The sequence below is a fragment of the Phyllosticta capitalensis genome (assembly GCF_038381095.1).
Source record: "Phyllosticta capitalensis strain CBS 128856 chromosome Unknown BKA78scaffold_5, whole genome shotgun sequence".
In the NCBI taxonomy this organism is placed as follows: Eukaryota; Fungi; Ascomycota; class Dothideomycetes; order Botryosphaeriales; family Phyllostictaceae; genus Phyllosticta; species Phyllosticta capitalensis.
Genome location: NW_027117443.1, coordinates 1,232,473 through 1,252,652, shown reverse-complemented (window position 1 = coordinate 1,252,652; position 20,180 = coordinate 1,232,473). Strand labels below are relative to the sequence as shown.

Below are 20,180 nucleotides of genomic sequence, written 5' to 3'. Positions count from 1 at the left end.
ATTTCATGGCTGTGTGTATATTCTAGACGTTACGGCGGGAGGCATTCTGTGGTTGACTTGGGTTGGTCTTGGAGAAGGTGTCGCGTGGGAAGATGGAGAGGAAGAGAGGGAAGAACGGATGCGTCGTGCATTGGTATCTAGAATGTCTGAAGGGGGTTGGGTCTCTTTGATTGCGGCGGAGGTGCGCGTTTTGGATGGTACGCGTGGATAGCAAAGATTGAAGAAGAGATGAAGTTGAGGATGTGATGGGTGAAGCAGATGGGCGATGGGTGGTGATGAGACAGAGACAGTGACGATGACTACGATGAATCGGAATCAGAATTACACTCCACATGCTGCAGCATTTGATCCAAGCCCGTGCGTGTGCTTTGGTTCGTCGCCCTCGACTGACTGCAGGTTCCCTCCCCCCCACATTCATCGATTGGATACTCATTGCATCTCCGATGAAAGCATAGTCGGGGAAAAGACTATATACCAACCTCAAGATTCAGTGCCAACTTCGCAGGTCACGAAGCTGGCGTTCCAAATACCCAAGTCAAGATGCGTGTTCACAGGGACGACGGACCATTCGAGCATCTCCCTCCCAAAAGACTTTTCAAAATGCAAGGTCGCGGAAATACATAGCTCCAGGGAGCGAGCATTCGAGCACTCAGGAGGAGTTGTTGGAGCGGCTAGTTTGGATTGGATCCACTGGCCATTTGCCTGAAGGTTGTGATGTTGTTGCGGTTTGTCATGTGGGCCTGGATATGAGATGGTAGATGGTCGAAACGACGGAGACTTGATGAGTTACTTGACAACGTCACAATGCAGGTGGTGCGGAAAGACGACTCAGGGCAGTTGACCAGGTTGAAGATAATTTGAGAAGCTACAGAGCTCTGGCGTAGGAGGGAGGGATTTTGCAGAGCAAAGTTGATGAAAAAAGCAGCGACCCGGTTGCGTTGCGTTGCGTGGCTCGGCAATAATAGAAGAGGAGACGCAGATAGCAGTTGTGAAGAAGGGCGCGGCAGTCATTGTTCAGTGGCGATATTCATGGCCAGACCGCGATGAACAAACGGTCGACTGATGATGAACCCAGGGCAAGATGGAGTGACAAAGAGTCTTTAGACAGTTGCAGTGCAACATGCAGTAGAAAAGAAAGCTGCGTGTATGCCAACGGTAGTCATAGGTCTTCAAGCGCACCGCCGATCCACTCATGCGAGATGACCGCACATTCATGAGGCAAAGCCGTGGTGTTGAGCCGCCTATGCAGTCGTTAGTCATCTTGACAAATGCACGATAGTGGATGGACCTGAGCCAGAACGCTCGCATCAAATAAGCATACCGAGCGTTGGTCTCGACCTGGCACTCCACAGCTCTCCTCCTTGTCAATTCTCCGGTCAAACGGGGGGCAGCTGGGGTGATCAGTAATTTGATGCTTTCTTTTGCTTGGGGAAGTCATTTCTCGCCAGTGGTCGTCCCCTTTTGGCAAGACGCTAAGCTTGGACGGGATGTGGGGCCGCAAACCAGCGCAGGGAAGCTGTGGTGATGGTCGGGGCATTCATGCGACCTCCGGCGGAAGCATTACTCCCTCTGCTTGGTGTTGTTGCACAGCGTCCTCTCCCCCAGGTGCTATGACGAATGACCTCAACGCGTGCACATGGTTGCTTCGCAGATCAAAGGGTCTCGATGCATCGAAGCCGCATGGAAAATGTTGAAGCGCACCGTGACGCAATAATTCCACGGCATGCCAATTTTTCATATGCATTGGTTTTTGAAAACCAACACCTATAGAGCAGCGGTCACCGTCCGTCGCACAGCTTGCTTTCCGCGGTGCATGGCGGGAATAGCAACAATAAATCAGAGACAAAACACAATTGTCGTTATACCGATCGTCCTTCTGTCGCCCCACTCTTTCGTCACCGTCGTGATTGTCCGATTGTCAGCTCCAGGTCAGGCACGGAACGTACCATCCCACAGGCGCCATATCGCAAAATAGACGTACACGGCGACCAAAAAGAACGGATAGAGCCAGGGACTGAACTTTTGTTTTGCCAGCCAGCCAAGCCACGTGTGAATCGAGGTCCGCGGCGCCCCTGGAGTAAAAAGCATGGCCTTCATCATGCCGTTGGAGGCGGCTTGGGCAGCGTGCGCGCGACAAAACATATCCGACTCGAACGAAGCAATTTTGCATGACAGGGTCTGGTGGAGCATTTCTGCGCCTGGACCCTCGTCGGCAGCAAGGGCGCTGCAAATGGCCCGCGAGAGCTCCAGTGCGTCCCGAAGACCAATGTTCACGCCTTGCCCTGCATAGGGAACCATGAGATGTGCAGCATCCCCAATGGCTGTTATTCCCGGCTTGTTGTTCCAACGGAAACCATCAGGAAGGCTGTAGAGTGGCAACAAGCCGGCCGAGTCGTCCCCCTTTTCGATAAATGCCCGCAGCTCCGGGTGCCAGTCTTGGTAGTCTGAGAGAAGGGCCTGTTTGTACCATGCTCCCACGTGGTGCCGATCTTGAGCGCGTTGATCATGCTGCTGCTTGGTCTCTTGCTCCTTGATCCAGGCCTCGCCCTTGATCCCCATTGCCCCGACCCAGATGCTCCCATCCCCCATCTGCTGGCCTGTGATACCTTTGCCATCGGAGAAAGAAAAAACGGAGCCCCGGTTCACAAGCTTGTAGACGTCCGGAGCGGACTTCGCGGCGTCTGAAATGGAGAATCGAAAGCCTGCGATGCCAACGTACTGCGGCTTGCCCACTTCGGTGTACTTTTTGCCTTTTGATGAGAATGGCGCCAGTGCCTCTCGGACACGGCTGAAGGCTCCGTCTGCGCCAACAACAAGGTGATAGCCGGTCAGGATTCTACCACCATCAAAGTGGAGTCTGTGCGCGGGGAGGCGAACGGAATTTCCGATCTCAGCCTCGTCTTTTGGATCCAGCTCGACCCTGGCCAGTCGCCATCCCCAACGAATGACGTCTGCGGGCAAAGACTCTGTGAGGATGCGGCGAAGATGAAAGCGATCGATCTCTGGGGCTCCGCGAGAATCGCCCTCGTTGGTGCTTGGAGGACTGCTGACGAAAGTCTTGAGATTCTTGTCCGTGACTCGGATGGCCTCGCCGTCGTATCGGGCATTTTTGACAAATTCATCAAAGAGGAGACCCGCCTTCAGGGCCACGATGCCTTCTTTTGGGTGAAGATCAAGGGTCCCGCCCTGCGAGCGATAATTGGGAGAGGCCTCGGCTTCGAAGACGGTGACGCGGAGCCTGGATTTGTCTTGCAAAAGAAGCAGCCTGGCAAGCATACAGCCGACAGGACCAGCTCCGACAATGGCGATCTCGAGCGGTGTCATATTTTTTCAGTAGGAATTGTGCAGGAGAGGGTTGTACAGGAGCGAGCGTCAAGGGCAAGGCATGAGTAGTCGGTCGTGCCTTCACCCCAAGAAGGGGTGAGCTAAGTATCGTGGCTGAGATGGGGCCAGACATGACGACAGATGCGGGTGGTTATGCAGGGCAAAAGAAGGGTCCAGTTGTGCTGTGGTGCACGAAGGGGGAGAGGTACAGAACAACGCAGTGTTGTGAGAGGGACGAGGTCCAGCGCCTGAAGCACGATCGAGGCTCCACGATTTGCGCCGCCCGTTTGCGGGCCGCAGCCCCCATACGATCCCTGGCCATGTCCCCAGCGCCGGTCCACCCATCCTCTCAGTCCACCACCTCGCCTCTGACGCACTGCCCATCGCAACGACTTTATACATTCCCCGTCGCCCGACGAGTTGCCAGCTGAAGCATGTTCCTGGCCTCGTCCTGACCCGCCATGTTCGCATTTACCGCTTCTCGCAAACAAATCGCCACCTACCTCTTTGGCATCGCCCTCTTCAGCATTTCCTTCCTCGTCTTCCTCAACAGCACTGTATCGTTTGTCATTACCGAGCGCATCGGTCAAGAGCACAATGTCGGCGATGCTGTCGGAACACTTGGCTTTGTCGATGAGCTTGTCGCGCTCGTCGCATGCCCGCTCTGGGGTATCGCGAGCGACCGCATCGGTGTAGCCAAGGTCGCCGTCCTGGGATATGCCATAGTAGCATTGAGTCTCTTCGTCTTCGTGCAGGCGACCAATGTCTATCCCCAACTGCTTCTTGGTCGCCTACTCTTCAGCCTTGGTGCTGCTGCCACGTATGTGTTCCCGTCTGATTTCGTCGCAGCTTACTGACAGTTTTGCGCCGCAGCACCACCATGGTTACAGCTGTACTCCCGACCATGACGTACTCTCCACCACCATCCATCATCGAAGCGAGAAGAGACGCCAATGGAAACGCACACACCATGTCTCCTTCGATTTCGTCAGACATTACCATCACTCCCGACCGACTGAGTACCCCGGCTGCGACTCGCCAGCATGCTCACCACATCCGCCCGGTGACACCAGACGCCTCTGCCAAATCAACGTCCAACTTGGCCGGCCTCGTTGGCATGTTTACCGGGCTGGGCGCATTGCTCGCGCTCGGAATATTCCTGCCGCTTCCGGCGCGTTTCCAGAAGAGTGGCGTTGCACCGAGCGAGGCGATTGCCGATTCGTACTACATCGTTGGAAGTATTGCGATTGTCGTCGCCCTTGCGTGTTCGTTGGGATTGCAGAATCTGCCAGGCGAAGAAAATAAAGGGTGGAAAAACCTCTTTTTTGTGCCCGCGGAAAAGCCCGAAGATCCCATCGACGACAGCAGGCCCCGGCTTTCCTATGTCCATCTTCTCTTCGAGGCGCTAGCGCTTGGTTTCCGGGATGTCAACGTTGGCCTGGGATACCTTGGCGGTTTTGTCGCGCGAGCTTCGTCCGTGGCCGTCTCTCTTTTCATCCCTCTATTCTCCAACGCATACTTCATCTCTCACGGATATTGCGAGCCTGGAGATCACAAGAGCACCGAGGAAATCAAAGAGGCCTGCCGTCGTGCCTACGTTCTGGCTGCCATGATTACGGGCACTTCGCAGCTCGTGGCCCTGATCTCCGCTCCCATCTTTGGATACTTGTGCGGACAGTACAAAAAGTACAACCAGCCCATTATTCTTGCCTCCGTTGCGGGAATCGCTGGGTACATTGCGTTCGGTCTTCAGAAGAGCCCGGACCCAAAGTCGGAAGACGGCAGCTACGGCGTCTTCTTCATTGCGGCACTCCTCGGCATTAGTCAAATTGGAGCCATCGTGTGCAGCCTTGGGCTCCTCGGACGTGGAATCCAAGGAGACGAAGCTGACATCAATGCCGCCGAAGAAGATGAACGCCATCAAAGCTACGCCGGACACGCTGGAGTGCATCACAGCTCAAGACCGCATGCCATCCCACGTCACGTACTTGACCCCGAGGCAACACCCGTCACGTCTCCCCAAGTGCAGCCTCATCGTGGAGGCCACACACTATCCCACAGGAGTTCCCACTCTGACATCAGTAATGGACACGCAAGCCACTACCAAGCAAATGCAGATGCCGAGTCTGACCCCCTTCTGCCCTCCCACTTCCGACGACTACCCGCATCATCTCTTCCTTCGTCGCGTGCTCATCTCAAGGGTAGCATCGCTGGGGTTTACAGCTTAGCTGGTGGTGCGGGAATTCTGCTTCTCACCAAGCTTGGCGGAGTCATGTTCGACGAGCTTGACAAAGGTGCTGCATTCTTCCTGATGGCTGCGTTCAATGCAGTCCTCATGATTGGTGCTGTTACGGTCTCAGTGAGAAGAGCTTACAGGGACTACAAGACCAGAGTGATGCTCTAAGGATATTTGGGACCCCATAATCACTAACTCAGCTCGCAAGAGGACTGGAGTACCGGCAACGTCCAGAGAGACGCAAAGATCTTTCCATACAGCCAACCCTGTTGTACGAGCATGACCAGCTTTGACGACACTCGATGACGATCCCAAAAAACAAAAGCTTCGGTGTGTGCGTGTGTTGCCAGAGCGTGGCGCTTCATTTGAATGATACCATTTGGGGAATCTTTAGGCGTCTTCACTCCTCTCCCTCTCCCTGTCTCAATTCCACTCTTTCGTAAGCGATGCGTCTTGCTAGCCTGTTTCTATTTGGCCTGTTTTCATGGCCTTTGTTCGCTGTTTGTTTGCTTTAGCGGCTGCAATTCACTTGTATTAGTAGTCATTTCTTAAACTTGATATGAGCTCTGCCTCGCTCATCTCGTGGTCAAATTCTGTTGTGATGATTCTCGAGGAGAGAGCCATTCATTCATGGACTCCCGCTGTTGAGCCCGTTTTGGTACCTTTCCAGACAAGCCCCAGCAATGTTTCCTTTCATCAACCGAGGGGATCGGATCGACTCCTGAAACTCGCAGGCGAGTCAACATCTTTGAGTTTGGCTATCAGAATTACTGACTGCGCGGAAGACTACAGTCACGGGTCTCTTTGTGGACACCAAGTTTTCAACCGCTATTGTTCGGCTCCCCAAATACCAGTTTGATTTGGCATCAGGCTTTCCACCACATTCTGCCATGAGCTTCCCTTCTCGAACAAAGATGACTGACTGGCAGCCGCAGTATCCTGATGGATTGTACGTTGCGAGCACTTGATGCCGCTTTTCATAGTCCAAGCCGGCTTGACCGCACTTGTTCCAGGCAATAGCTTGCCCATTTCCAGTTGGTTCTCCACCCGCCTATAGATACAAGGGCCTCCGGCCTTCTCGGACCCCTCCTTGCGGAAACGACTGTCTGGAACTGCGGGATTCTACGGCCTTTGTCCCTTGTCGACAGTCATTTGTCTCAAAGCTTTCTTTTCTTGAGTATCGACGCTCGTTTCAGGGGGCATGACCTGATTGATTGCCCATCAAACTCTCGCCCCCCATTTCTCTTATTCTCAAGCTTGGGTTCCATATTCCTGTATTCACCAGGATGCAATGCTCTCCTTCCTCTCTACACAACCAATCGTATCCTATCTCACCAAATGCCAGAAGAACCGGCTTCGCCATCCAGCAGCTTCAGCTGCACGAAGGCAGTTGGGTCCATAGCAGATTTTACTTCTACTCCGACAACCAGAGATGGGGCTTGATCACAGATGGGTCGCGCCCGATGTGCAGCGGATTGTCGTGTTCGGGGACTTGTCTGTATGTCGAGACTCCTGGAAGACCTGACGACAAATTCCACTCCAGCGAAACCGTCAAATACAAGCTTGTCATTCTGCGCTGTCTTGCATGCGAAGCGACCAACTCTGTCTGCGATGGACAGATTCCATGCGATGCCTGCTTCCGTAACGCCGTCGACTGCTTTCCGTATTCTGAACTGGTCGACGATAATTTTGTATGGTCACGCTGGACAGCCATGCCCCACGCGAGGATCCACACAGAGGTCAGGTTTCCAGCAATAGGTGCTGATCAGGATGTTCAACTGCACTCTGGATGTCAGGGGGCGATGGTTGACCCAGGATCTTCTGCCTTTGCAGGGAACCAGTCGTCGCTTGACTATCAGGCACAATCTGCCATATCCGACCCAAGCGAGTTTTTTCAGTCTACACCGTCATCTGGCTCTGCAAGTACTGGGGCGTCTTTTTCAGCTAGCGATTCCCGATCGGCAAACGTTTTCAGTACTTCAAACTTTGCGCAAAGAAGTCCCATGGATTTGCAGGTGGGTTATCAGCAAAACAGCTCTTCCATAAGACTAACTCGTTGGTACGCATAGGCTCTCCGCGTTGCCCAGAAGAGGGCCCGGAGAGAGCAAACAATCGCGATCGGAAGCGCAGGCCGAAATAAGCGCGCCAGAGCCAACACTGCGAACGGCCTTGAACCCAAGTGGTCAAATCGTCCCATTTCCCAGCCTCGTGGTTCATCAAGACAAAATCATCAATGGACGGGACAGAGTTTCGCCCAACCTCAGCATCAGTTGCAAATGCCAACGCCAGAACCAGATCTATATTCTCCTTATTCTTCGCTCGACCTCGACCAGGAGCTCCTTGGTTTCGAAGACATTCGACAGGATTCCGTACCAACGTATGGAGACGAATTCGACCTTGTTGGTGGCGGCATGGGACTGCCCGGACAGGCCGACCTGGGCTTGTCTCCACCCACAGAAACCTGCCTTTCTTCAAGAAGCCTCAGCCCCTGTCCACTAGAAAATCTTCCAAATCGCGATCCTCCAAGCAAACCAAATTCGAGACGACGCAGCAAGCCGCAGTCTGCCCCGACAAACGCAGCAACTGCCGCCTGCCCCGGCACACGAACTGGCGGCGGCCGCTACGATGGAGCAACGTACGACGCGCCGCCTCCCTCAGTCTCCCTCCCTCTTCGCAACTGCAACCTGACGGCCATCGAGGTTCTTACCTATCTACCGAAGCATGCGTGGTCGCACCCGGACATTTGCATGCGGCTTGTTGACAACGACTGGGGTGATTCAACCATGGCCGACTACATTACCATCACACGCGGTCGGCGGCAGCTCAAAAACAGCATCGGCAAGTCCATCACAGGCATCGGCAAAGCCAAGTACCCATATTTCCGCGAGTTGAGATCCGAAGAGCTGGCACAACTGGGACCAGAGTACGGAACTGCATCCATGCCTGGCGAGGGATTCGCAACCAACGCCTTCGCCGCCGGTACACCGCGCCCCAACCCCAAAACCACGAGCGAGTGGCGCGTCAAGCTACATCGCAAGATCAGTCGGCCACCGCAGCATTCGCTCGCGACCGATGGCTTCGCGCCGGGCAAGACGAGCATCTTCATGTGGGAGCTGGCTACGGGCGTGCTACCGGACAAGCACCCGCAGGGCTTCGACGCTCTCGACCTGACGCGCTGTGTGCGGCTTGCCGTGGAGATGCGCGGCGTACGCGACTGGCTCTTCCCTGACGACTGGGACGAGGTGCTGACTATGGCTGGCGGGCCGGCGTTGGTCACGAGAGAGCATTTGGATGCGCCGGCGCTGGCGCGCTGGAAGACGGTTAGGGATGGGCTGTCGCATAAGCAGCTTTGCAAGGAGAAGGAGTAGAAGGGGAGAAGGGGAGGGGATTTTCGAGTCGTACTAGATTTTGAGGTCGGTGTAGGCTTCGTCAGGGGCACTGCCTTTGGGCGCATGCTACGAATCTTGGTGGCCTCTTGCCTTTTTGCGTATGAAAGATGAAGCATTTAGGCTCTATGATGGATAGCCAGACTACATAGTCAATGAAGGTATATGTTTTTTGAGGTCAAGTACCACTGTGAGTGCACCACTTTGAGCCATTGAATACTGAACAATGCGGTCTAATTCATCACAGTACATTTTCCCATTGGAAAGCCAATCTGTCTCACCAAACGAATTGTCAAAAAAGAACCTTACGTGTCCCGGAAAACTTTTGTTCCTAGAGGCATCCCTGAATCTTGTGCTCCCGATTTTGCCTCTTAGATCGGGCACTACCCGAAAACTTCCTCGTAAACATGGGACTTCACTTTCCATTACTCTCATCACAAGAAGATCTCGAGACTCTCTGTGAAGTCACTAGGTGTGGCGCGCGGTCCCGCGCATGGCGACTGTAGCTCATTCTCCGCGCGCGACTTTTCGCACAACTCTTCGCGCAACCCTTCGCGCAACTCATCGCGCAACTCATCGCGCATCGCCCCGTCAGCTGTCGGCTGGCGACTAAGCAACCAAGATGAAGAGCGAAAACGATTCTATTCCATGCAAATCTGGCAGCTCCAGCTCGATCGCCGACAGGTCATTCAGATCTTCGCCAGCAGCTTCCCTAACATCCCGACCGGCTCCATATGGACAAACCCCAAGCATTCCACCGGTAGTGCACACCAGTACCGCCCGGCAGCACATGCACAGGCCCCACCATAGTCCCAATCAGCAGACACCAGCTCTTCCAGTGGCGGCCAACTCAATTCCTCGCCAAACTCCGCAGCCTTCCTTTACGCCCATGAATCAACTGGGAAATCGCCACGCTTCCATCCAGACGTCAAGTTTTCCAGGCAATACCCATAGCCCGGCGCTACCATCGTCGGCGGCGCACACGAATCAGAGGACCAGGCCTGCCAAGCCGTTTTCTTGTGAGTTTTGCGGCAACTCCTACACGATCATGACGAGTGTGCGACGCCACCAGAAGGACAAGCATGCCGACTTGTTAGCCAACCGTCAATCCCAGGGCTAGAACGATGCAGTGTTCTAGAGGGATGATTGCAACAGATTGGAATTTGGTGGTTGGGTTCGGCGGAGATGCTGCAGCAAGACCTGATTCAGCGGTTGGCTGCGTTGGAGGATGATTGCTTTGACACTCAAAAAAGTGGCGATGGTTTTTCAGATAGCTTCTCATTAAATGGATAGTCTTTTCTCTTCTCGGATCGATCTTCCTGCTGTATAAAGAAGTATCTTGGTTGGGTCAATGCCTCGTCATTTCTGACTGATTCACTACTTCAAGTCGTACAGATGATACTGTAAAATGAAACGTCATAGCAGCATCTTCTGCATACGAGTTTCGAAATTATCCTGCAGATACATTGATTTTGTTATATCCTTTCCTTTGGTGTTAATTTTGAAGGCTCGCCAAAACTTTCTCGTTTCTTTGCTGTTGCCCAAATGGGTGCATGCACGGTCCTCGACTCTGTTCCTGCAACCACAACCAACGTCCCTGCATCTTCCTTTCTCACCACTGGGACTCTCTACATTTTCTCCAACCTGGTGCTCAAGGCCTACCGTTCTGATCACCCCATCTCCAAGCAATGGCTCCCAAGCGCCCAGCAGAGCTCGAGCCAGATCAACTTCATGGCAATCACGGCAAATCTCGACGAGTCGAAGGTGGCATAAAGGCTCCTCAACCGCGTATGTTCCTAAACCGAAGCTTTGCAGAGGGTAAAAGCTAACAAGACCATTCAGTACTCGAGTGGTGCCCGTTCGTCCCTCAGTTATGCCCCTTTCACCTGGTCCACGAAGGAGATTACGGCATCGTGACTCTTGCTTCAGAAATCGAAGAGTCGCTTGAAGTCCCGGAACCAATGCCCGAACGTCTCGATGAGAATCTTGCCCGTCCTGCGCTCTGCAATGAGAAGATTCAACCTACGAACACCGAGCTCGACCGCCGTCCATCTTTGTCGGCCCACCAGGACGACGCTCCTCACACTATCAACCCGCGACTGCTTCTCCTTCAAGAGCCATTCGCACAAGAGGGGCCCGCCCAGCACCAAGATCGAGTCGCATTTCGTGAGCCAGCCAAGCATGATGAGGTTGTCGAGCGCCGTCCGGTAGTCCAGCACTACGACCAGAACCAATATATCCAATCTCAGGCTGCGGACTTCCCCATGGTCCAGAACAGTCAGGAGATTGACAAAACCGACGGAGATTCTACCAACAAGTTTCCATACTCTTGCAACGTCTGCCACAAGGAATTTCAGCTGAAGAGCTCCATGAATCGCCATGAGAAGGCCTTCCACTCTACTGGCGAAGATTCCGCCTTTGCTTGTACGTTCTGCAACAAACGCTTCTCTCGCAATGACTCCCTTCTGGCCCATGCCCGGAAGCATCACAAAGTTGAGCTTCCCCATGTTGCGAGGAGATCTCGTGGTCAGACCAGCGCGACCACCTCCTCTGCCCCTGTCTAAGGGTAAAGCTATCAGCCGACACGAAGGAAATTTTGTTTTGCCATGAGTGGAGAATGATGGAGGGGGGAGGGAGACAATTGAACATTGCGAACATCGTTGGCTAGGGAATGACTGTCCGCAATGTCATGAGCGATGGTGGGAGGCACTACATCCTTGACTGCAGTGATTTCGGGAAACTGTTGCACACGACACAGTCGCTCGAGCGCCAGGAATGAGGCTGAATTCACGGAGTGTACTTCGTAGAAGTGGTACAAGAGGCATATTGATTGCTCTTACGGGCAATGATGGAGTTGCAGCCCCGGAGTTATCAGCCTGCAAGCAAAATAATCTTGCTCTCAAAGTTCAAAGTGCGCTGAATCTGAATTTTGTGTCTTTTTCCCTTTGTAGGTGTTTACTTTTGAAGGACTGCCAAGACCTTTGACTTTCGTTCACCATGGCCTAAATGATTAGCAAGTCAAGCATGCACGGTCCGCACACTCACGGGTGCATGGTACTGACAGGTAATATTCAGTCTTCGACTCTTTGATCTTGCTACCACCACCATCATCACATTCTCTCTCTTTACATACCACACCTTTTCCTTCAGAGCCACATTTTCTTCATCCTGAGGGTAATACTTCTCATCCACGTTTCGAAAGTCATGGCTGCGAAGAGACCAGCGGAGCCGGGACAGCCTCCCAATATCCCGAACAAGAGTCGCAGAGTGGAGGAGAGCATTGGCGGCAAGTCTGACCCAGGTATGTCACCTAAGATCATCATCTCTCAAGCCAGTGCATCATACAAGCCTTCAAAGGGTGCATACTAACATGAATGCTTGCAGTCCTGGAGTGGTGCCCCTTCAAGGCAGAGCTGTGCCCATTCCACGCGGAACACGATGGCCATTGGGCAGTCGCGTTTGAGTTGGAAGCTCAGAAGCCGCTTAATGTCTCAAAGTCGACACCCAAAGCTTTTCGACAGTGGAACTTCACTCGTGCGCCTCTTGAGGAGCCAATCCTCTGCGTCAACCCTCGACTTCTCCAGCGCGATGAAGACTTCCAGCCAGTGGATGACCTGCACTTCCAGCGAGACAACAACATCAAGCACGCCAAAAGTCTTCAAAACGGCATGCTTCTTCAGCAAGAACTACCGCCCCAGCAAATGGTCCTACCTGTCGAGTATCCCGTTGCCGAGATCTCCACCACAAAACTGTCTCCAAAACACATCAACAATGTCACCAAGACTGTCACTGCTCAATCACTCGAGATTCCCGTTGCCAGAAAGTCAGCCAACGCGATAGCAGCAGGCCACAGCAACATCGACACCAACAACACGCTGCCAGGTGATATTCCAAATACCAAGCTACCAACCATCGAACAGTACATCGAGCAGACGGTCGAGCATTCCATTGCCATCGCGCCAGCTGCAAAGCCACGCGCAGCTGACGCTGACAAAGAAGAGAGCACGTCTTTCTCATGTGACTTTTGCAACAAGGCTTTCAAGCTCAAAAGCTCCAAGCTGCGCCACGAGAAAAGTTTCCATGTTGAAGGAGCTGGCACAAAGTTCCCATGTCCGCTCTGCGACCTCAGCTTCCCGCGCAACGATGGATTACTGGGACATGCTCGAAAGGTGCACGGCGTTAATCTCCCTCACATCAAGCACCATCGCTCGGCCGCGGCAGTCCTACAGCCTGGCAGACTTGTCGAGAAAGACCATGAGCCACCCGGTGCGGCTCCCTGAGTCGGAGCGTACGGCGAAACCAAGAAATCACGGCAGATACTGTCACTGAAAGCCAGGTTACCACGATTTGCTTTTTGGAGGACTTGAGACGATGGAAGCTGATGTTGGAACCATGCGAAAGGAGCCAGGACAGACAAATGGGATTGGAACTTGTATATTGAGTAACCAGGCTTGAATTAGCCTTCGGTCAGAGACCTTGTGTTCGGCCTTCGATCGTAACAAGTTGGCTACATAAAAATTGACATTATGGGTTTTCTTGCCGGGGGATCACTAAAGCCACAGGAGATTTATCCTTTGCCACGTGGACGGCGTACCAAATCCCTATTTTCGCCTGATTGTTTACTTTGGCCTACGTGGGTAGTATGTCGAGCACACATGGTCTGTGCATTCGAGTGGTACTCCTCCAGGTCCGGTCTTCGACTCTTTGATCTTGCCGCTACTACCATCACCATTACATCCTCCTCCTTCTGAGTGTGACATTACCCCAGCGTCTTCGTCACCTTCGCATCCTCAAGTGGAAGCTATGGCTTCCAAGCGGCCTCCGGAGATGGAGACACCAACTCATGGCCAACTAGCCAAACGTCGCAAGATTGCAAATGTCGTTGGCGCCCGCCAATTGCGTAAGTCTCTCAGCATGATCTAATTCAGCCAAGTGCATCTCCAGAGCAAGGAAGACACTCTGCCAGTAAATCAAAGCTAACACTGACATTCAGTGTCTGAGTGGTGCCCATTTGTTCCTGAACTCTGTCCCTTTCATCTTGAGCACTCCGGAGAGCTTGGTATCAAGGAAACATCTTCGTTTCAATTTGAAGAGTCACTCAAAGCTGCGCCTCCGCTCCAAGACCTGGCCAGCGACTACTCTTCCGATCCTACGCTCTCTAATGAGCCGATTTCATTCCTGGCCGTGAAGACAGGCCATTCCCGCTCTACGAAGATGTCGACTCCCATACATGACGACAATCCTACAGTCGATCCCAAGCTCCTTCACCGCAGAGAGTCCGTCCTACAGCAGAATTTCCGGCCTCTAGAGACTCACATTCCCACGACCCAGGCCACAAATTTTCCTGTCATTCACATACAGAAGGCTACCGACACCACTGTCAACCAGCCGTTGAAAGAGCCCTTGGCCAGCTTGCTTCCCACGGAGGTCGCCACAGCAGACAAAAATCACACCATCAACACTCCGCGAAGTGGTGCTCAAATCGACCGCGCATCGAGCACAGAGCAGCTCACCACGAACAGTGATGTAATTCAGCAATCCGAGTCTCCACCTGCGTTTACACCAGCTGCTGAGCCGCCCGCTACCCATTCTCATGGCGATAACACCTCCGATCAAATGCCATTTTCCTGTGACGTCTGCGGCCAGAAATTCAAGCTAAAGAGCTCCAAGACAAGACACGAGCGAAACTTTCATGCCACTGGTGGCAGTACTAGATTTGGATGCCCAGTTTGCGGCAAGAAGTATTCACGAAACGATGGGCTTCTTGCTCACGCTCGTAAGGACCATGGTGTTGAGCTTCCACATATCTCGAGGATGACCCACAGTCACACGGCCGCGGTCACGCTGTCTGTCTCGGTTGAGCATGATCGCAACGAGCCAAACCGTCTACGCCCCGAGAAAAACGACCACCAAATCTGAGCCCAGTACGACGAATTGTCTAACATTGAAGTCTAAAGACAACTCGACACGACGCATCATACGGCGATTAGCTATAATGGGCCTTTTGATGATATTATAGGGAAGGGCGGAGGGGCGGAGGGGCGAAGTAAAGGCTCGTATATTAGATACCAAGGAGCTCGCATGGTGGTCCATTATCAGAATTCCCCTTTCTCTTCTGAATTGTGCTGCCCAAGCCATCATGGAGCGGAGATGCCATGCTCTGGCCAACACCGCTGCAAGAAATTCTTGAACCGTCAAGACATGACTTTTAAGAGGCCGTCCCAGTTATGAGCCTACCCAGCGCCGTCGTCCGACCCAGACCCCTGAATTTCGTGGATTGCGGGGCTTTGCATCGGTCGACTATCAAGCAGATCTTGTTCCTAGAATTTTCAAAGTGCGGTGAGTCCAAGTTCTGCCGTTTTTATACTCTGCGGGTGTTATTTTTGAATGGTTCATTCGCTCTGGCACGAACGGAAGAGTCATCGGTCCGGTCCGCCTATGGGGAAGCTGCATCCATATTCTCTGTCCTCTTTCGTTACTATCCCTCCCACAACACCAAATTCCCTCCTTACCAGTGTCAACACTGCCACCGCATCTTCATCATCTTGCCATGCCTTCCAAAAGGCCAACAGAGCTAGAGCCGCAGTCTCATGCTCGACCAACGAAATTGTGCAGGGTGGATTCAGTTGTTGAAGCTAATCAACCACGTAAGTTCCTCAACCTGCTCTTTTCCCGACCAGCGGGGCAAAAGCTGATAGCAACGTTCAGAGTTCGAATGGTGTCCGTTTCAGGAAGAGCTATGCCCGTTTCATTCCGAGCACGAAAACCATTGGGCTCTCGCATTCGAGCTCGACGTTGTGGAGCCTGTTAGTGACACAGACCCTGCACCAAAGGCCTCGCGGCAGTGGGCCTTCCGTTCTGTACCTCATGAGGAGCCAGCCTTGTGCTTCAATCCTCAGCTTCCCCTGCTTCATGGAGACGTTCAGCAAAGCACGGTCACTCAGCAAAACAGAACTGTCCAGCAACAAGAGGCCGCCCGACATGATCCGCAAGATGAGGCTGTTACCGTCGAGAAGACCATTGACGAGCTCCTGTACACCTGCAATATGTACTATAAGGGCTTCAAGCTAAAGAGCTCAAAGGATCGCCATGAGAAGGCTTTTCACTCTGCTGGCGGAAATGCTGCCTTTGCTTGTCCCCTTTATAATAAGTAGTTCGCTCGCAACGACTCTCTCTTGGCCCATGCCAGGAAATACCACAAGGTCGAGCTCCACCACGTTGCACGAAAGGTGACGAGGCTGTCCAGGAGGTTGAGGCCGAGAACCTCCAGATTGACCAGCGCCCCCAGCAAAACATCGAGCCGACGGACATTCCCCTGGCCAATGTTCAAGTCTTAGAGCTGTCTAAAAGTCACAACAATCGCGTCACCACCACAATCAACGCACAGTCGCCTGATGTCCGTCTTTCCAGCCCATCGAACACCGAACAACCCATGCTCTCTCTGGGAACCCACCTGCCGCTTCAACCCCCCATCACGATCAGCCCGGCTGCAGAGCTACCTGTAGCTACCGGCGATCACGGCGAACAACCTGACAATAGCATGCCGTACTCCTGTGACTTCTGTCACAAGGCATTCAAGCTCAGAAGTTCAAAGTCCCGCCACATGAAGAACTTCCACACAGCTGGCGGTAGCACTGCATTTAGTCACCCCGTATGTGGCAAGGGATTTACCCGTAACGACGGACTGCTTGGTCACGCGCGCAAGGCACATAACGTTGAACTTCCTCATATCCTGAAGAGGTCTCATCGAACTACCCCTGCGCTCTGACATTCCCGCGCGTCTTCTGAGCATCAGAGCAATTAGGTTGGCCAGTCATCTTCTGTTCTGGAATGGCATTAAACAAGTCAGGATTTGGTAAAGAGTCAACCTTTACATCACGCAACTGGGGCAAGGACAAAACTTCGCCATTGACTCGACAGGACGCGCTCTGCACAAATCAAGGTCTGAGGGCTTGCTGTTGTCCATCTTCATAGGAAAAGAGGGCGAGTGATAGAGAGGAAGAGTGGCTTGTAGATTATATTTCAGGACTTTTCGTTTGCCCAATACCAGAATTATGTTGTTTCCTACATTTGTGGTTCTTCTTCATCAACGGCACAGGCAAAAGAATTCAAGGACCAAGAGGACGCAATGAATCCATGCACTACTATTGGCGGTGCGCTGGTTAGAAATTGGCTTTTTTTGTCAGTTCAGGTGTTTATTTTGAAGGTACTGCCAAGATCTTTTACTTCAGTTCACTCTGGCCAAACTGGGAAAAGTGGGTCCAGTGCACCTCTTGAGAAGTTACTCCTACAACCTCAACCCTCGTTTCTTTCCCCTTGCTCCCGAGTCCCAGGCGCACCATCACCATCACATCCTCTTCTCTCAGCGTTCAAGCTCTTGACCCCTACATCCTAGCCGCATTGGACCTCAACATCCACCGTTGCGTATCGATCACCTTTCCTGGCGACCATGGCTTCCAAGAGGCCAGCGGAGTCAGTCCTGGAGTGCCATGACGGTGGACCAAGCAAATCTCGAAGGGTAGAGCGTGGTGTTGAGAACCATGAACAACGTAAGTCTCATCATCCCGCTCTCTTTCAACATATTCAATATGACAAACCCTCAGGGAATGGAAGCTGACATCCGTATTCAGTATCAGAATGGTGTCCTTTTGTGCCCGAGAAATGTCCTTTCCATCTCGAACACGACGGAGAGCACGGAACCATCATCATCTCAACTGAGGAGCCAAAGCATGAAGACCTCAATGCCGAGTGGCCCTGCGGACCTGCGCTCGCTCAAGAGCAATTCCAACATCCAACGGCAAACCTCAATGACCGCCAGTCCCTGCAGATACCAGCAATTCTGGCAGACGTCGCTCTGACCATCGATCCGCAGATCATCCTCTGCTACGATTCATTCCAAAACTACGAACAACAAAACTCCATTCGTCCGGTTCGTATTGACGACCTTCACGCTCCAGAGATGCCTCAGTGTGACAAGATTATTGAGGACGACAATGCTACTCAAGCTATCCTCGATGCACAACTCCGTCCCAAAAATCAGTCTTCCTTGCGCTACGATTCTCCCCAGAGCCTTCAGCAGACAGCCAGCATACCAAACCGAGAGCAAGTTTCTGGGCTGCATGACGCTGGGCTGGCCATGTACATATGTAGGCTGGTCCAAACCGCCTGACCCATCCGACTTAGCCACCCACCTCCTCAAAGAAGTACCTGATTTCGGTTAGCACATATACTCCAAAATCATCCAGGAAAGCGCTCGAGACGCCGCTGCAGCTTGTCCAGCGTGCTCAGCCCGAAAGGGGAGGCGTAGCGAGCGGCGACAACGCAACAGCATGCGACGCGATGTAGCGCAGCGCAGCGCCATGCAATGTGACGCGATGCGACGCGCTGCGATGCCATGCTGCAATCGCTGGAAGCTCGAGGCCGCGGCCGTCGAGAGATAGGGTTGACAGTTGGCACGTGGCAGGGAGGAAAAGATGCATTTGACAGCGTCAACGACAGCGACGGCGCTCCGCGCGACTTCGAGTCGCTCCGCCAAACTTCGCCACGGCCAAACGAGTCTGGTGGCTGGACGGACGGACGGCTGCTGCAATTGACAGTTGCCACGCACGCTCCGCAACAGGCAAGGTCCAGCACGCCGACATGTGCGCGGCGGGCGCTGAAGAAAAAAGAAGCAGGACCGGTCTAGAAGAGCAGACGAAAAAAAGCTTAATCGCAAAGGGGAGAGCGGACAGTAGACGTGAACAGGGACAAGGAATGGAGGGGTAGGCGGGCATCGTGCAGGAATGGCGCAGGAGGCGTTTTTCCTATTTGGGCAGTTTGGATGGTTTGACGCCCAGCCATCAATGCACACAGCCTCAGAAGCCCAGCCAACGCCGTCGGTTCACGCCATGGACGGTGGGTAGGAGAATTTGAGATGGTTTGTGTGAGTTTGGTAAATGTGCTCAGCGAGTGAGCCGTGAATTTGCTTGGTGAAAGTCTCAATTAGCCATTACGGTATCATAGGTGCGTTTCCCTCCCCATGCCATGCCGTGCGCCTTGTTCGTCGTCGTCGCGTGTCATTAAAAACATTTTTTGTCCGGTCCGGTCCCTCCAACAATGCTCTTTACAGTGAAAAACAACCAATCGTGGAGCAGCGCGTGTATGCATTGCAAATCGAACCAGGAGCCATTTAAACAGTGGGGGGCTTGCTGTAGGCCTTTGCAGAGAGAGCCTTGGCCATCTTGAGCGGCATCTGGTGGACGGCGATGGAAACAACCTGGTCGTTGCTGTTGCAGGTGATGCCCGTGGTAGGAGCGCCGCCGGTGCACGTCAAGACGTTGCTGGTGGTCGCGTAGTTGTTGGACGAGACATTGGTGGCACCGGTGTACGCGGAGCTGCAGTGGGCCGTTAGCTTTGGTCGTACACATGGCACGGAAATTATATTCTCTTACTCGAAACTGGCGTAGTGGAGCACGCCGATGCGGAACATGTACTCGCCGGTAAACTGCTCAAACCGCCATTGCGTCTTGCCGTTGTCGGCGCAGTCGATGAAGTCGGGGACGGGGTTTGCGCGCGGCGAGTCGTTGGAGTAGGGCCAAGATCCAGCGCACGTCGTCTTGGAGTCGGAGGAGTCGATGCTGAAGCTGATGGTCGAGTCGAACTTGTTGGAGTCGGGCCAGGTGCCACCGGGCAGACCAGAGTTGGTTCCCATGTAGTGAGTCTTGATCTGGGTGATTTCGTAGTTACTCGCGTTGGCAGCGCGGGCGTAGACGGGCAGAGCTGCGGCGGAAGCGAGGGTGGCACTCGTGGCCGAGAAGACGAGCAGGTTGGTGAAGATCATGGTGTAGGGTGTAAGCTGTTGGAGGATACGGCGTATTGTAGTAGATCAGGTTGGTAGACAGATGCAGACGAGGAAGAGAAGCTGGAGGATGAAGAAATTTTGGTAATTGACCGACAGTTCCTTCTTATACCCGGTAGTCAATGACTGGCGGTGACCATGGGAAAGGAATAGCTGAATTACACGGCCGCCCCAAGGGTCCGTGGGCCTGCAAGTGAGTTACCTCTCTGCCATGATCCGGATGCGGCGACCGACGGCAGGCTGGCCACTGTAGGACCTGCAGGACCTGCATCTGCCCGGCCCTGGGTCAATCGAGCCCAATGCCATAGTTAGCTCCGACTATCGACACGGTCCTGACAAACGCTGTGTCCTGACGTAGGAGAAGTTGCAGTGGTCGACAACAATACGGGCCGTACTC

General features: G+C 53.3%; 8 protein-coding genes across 8 annotated transcripts; 6 read left to right on the top strand and 2 right to left on the bottom strand.

Moving 5' to 3' along the window:
* Nucleotides 1–1,929: 1,929 nt before the first annotated feature.
* On the bottom strand, nt 1,930–3,324 carry BKA78DRAFT_250484 (uncharacterized protein; the record flags this gene model as incomplete). Its single annotated transcript, XM_066884577.1, has 1 exon — nt 1,930–3,324. One exon carries the CDS (start codon nt 3,322–3,324, stop codon nt 1,930–1,932), a length of 1,395 nt encoding a protein of 464 aa, XP_066744339.1.
* A 303-nt stretch (nt 3,325–3,627) lies between these two features.
* BKA78DRAFT_135397 (uncharacterized protein) lies at nt 3,628–5,924 on the top strand. The gene is made up of 2 exons (XM_066882669.1): nt 3,628–4,144; nt 4,198–5,924. The coding sequence occupies exons 1-2, from the start codon at nt 3,786–3,788 to the stop codon at nt 5,726–5,728; spliced, it is 1,890 nt and encodes a 629-aa protein (XP_066744338.1). The 5' UTR covers nt 3,628–3,785; the 3' UTR covers nt 5,729–5,924.
* Nucleotides 5,925–6,846: 922 nt separating this feature from the next.
* Nucleotides 6,847–8,928, top strand: BKA78DRAFT_295577 (uncharacterized protein; the record flags this gene model as incomplete). The annotated part of the gene is made up of 2 exons (XM_066886498.1): nt 6,847–7,575; nt 7,630–8,928. The coding sequence occupies 2 exons, from the start codon at nt 6,847–6,849 to the stop codon at nt 8,926–8,928; spliced, it is 2,028 nt and encodes a 675-aa protein (XP_066744337.1).
* Nucleotides 8,929–9,277: 349 nt separating this feature from the next.
* On the top strand, nt 9,278–10,249 carry BKA78DRAFT_135400 (uncharacterized protein). The gene has a single exon (XM_066882670.1). The coding sequence runs from the start codon at nt 9,569–9,571 to the stop codon at nt 10,064–10,066; it is 498 nt and encodes a 165-aa protein (XP_066744336.1). The 5' UTR covers nt 9,278–9,568; the 3' UTR covers nt 10,067–10,249.
* Nucleotides 10,250–10,634: 385 nt separating this feature from the next.
* BKA78DRAFT_295576 (uncharacterized protein) lies at nt 10,635–11,510 on the top strand (the record flags this gene model as incomplete). Its single annotated transcript, XM_066886497.1, has 2 exons — nt 10,635–10,734; nt 10,789–11,510. The coding sequence occupies 2 exons, from the start codon at nt 10,635–10,637 to the stop codon at nt 11,508–11,510; spliced, it is 822 nt and encodes a 273-aa protein (XP_066744335.1).
* Nucleotides 11,511–12,150: 640 nt separating this feature from the next.
* BKA78DRAFT_352803 (uncharacterized protein) lies at nt 12,151–13,226 on the top strand (the record flags this gene model as incomplete). Its single annotated transcript, XM_066891424.1, has 2 exons — nt 12,151–12,247; nt 12,331–13,226. The coding sequence occupies 2 exons, from the start codon at nt 12,151–12,153 to the stop codon at nt 13,224–13,226; spliced, it is 993 nt and encodes a 330-aa protein (XP_066744334.1).
* A 523-nt stretch (nt 13,227–13,749) lies between these two features.
* Nucleotides 13,750–18,584, top strand: BKA78DRAFT_379754 (uncharacterized protein; the record flags this gene model as incomplete). The annotated part of the gene is made up of 5 exons (XM_066892953.1): nt 13,750–13,846; nt 13,940–14,653; nt 15,655–16,080; nt 16,176–16,574; nt 17,577–18,584. The coding sequence occupies 5 exons, from the start codon at nt 13,750–13,752 to the stop codon at nt 18,113–18,115; spliced, it is 2,175 nt and encodes a 724-aa protein (XP_066744333.1). The 3' UTR covers nt 18,116–18,584.
* Nucleotides 18,585–19,114: 530 nt separating this feature from the next.
* On the bottom strand, nt 19,115–19,765 carry BKA78DRAFT_352801 (uncharacterized protein; the record flags this gene model as incomplete). The annotated part of the gene is made up of 2 exons (XM_066891423.1): nt 19,115–19,319; nt 19,377–19,765. The coding sequence occupies 2 exons, from the start codon at nt 19,763–19,765 to the stop codon at nt 19,115–19,117; spliced, it is 594 nt and encodes a 197-aa protein (XP_066744332.1).
* Between the last annotated feature and the right edge of the window lie 415 nt (nt 19,766–20,180).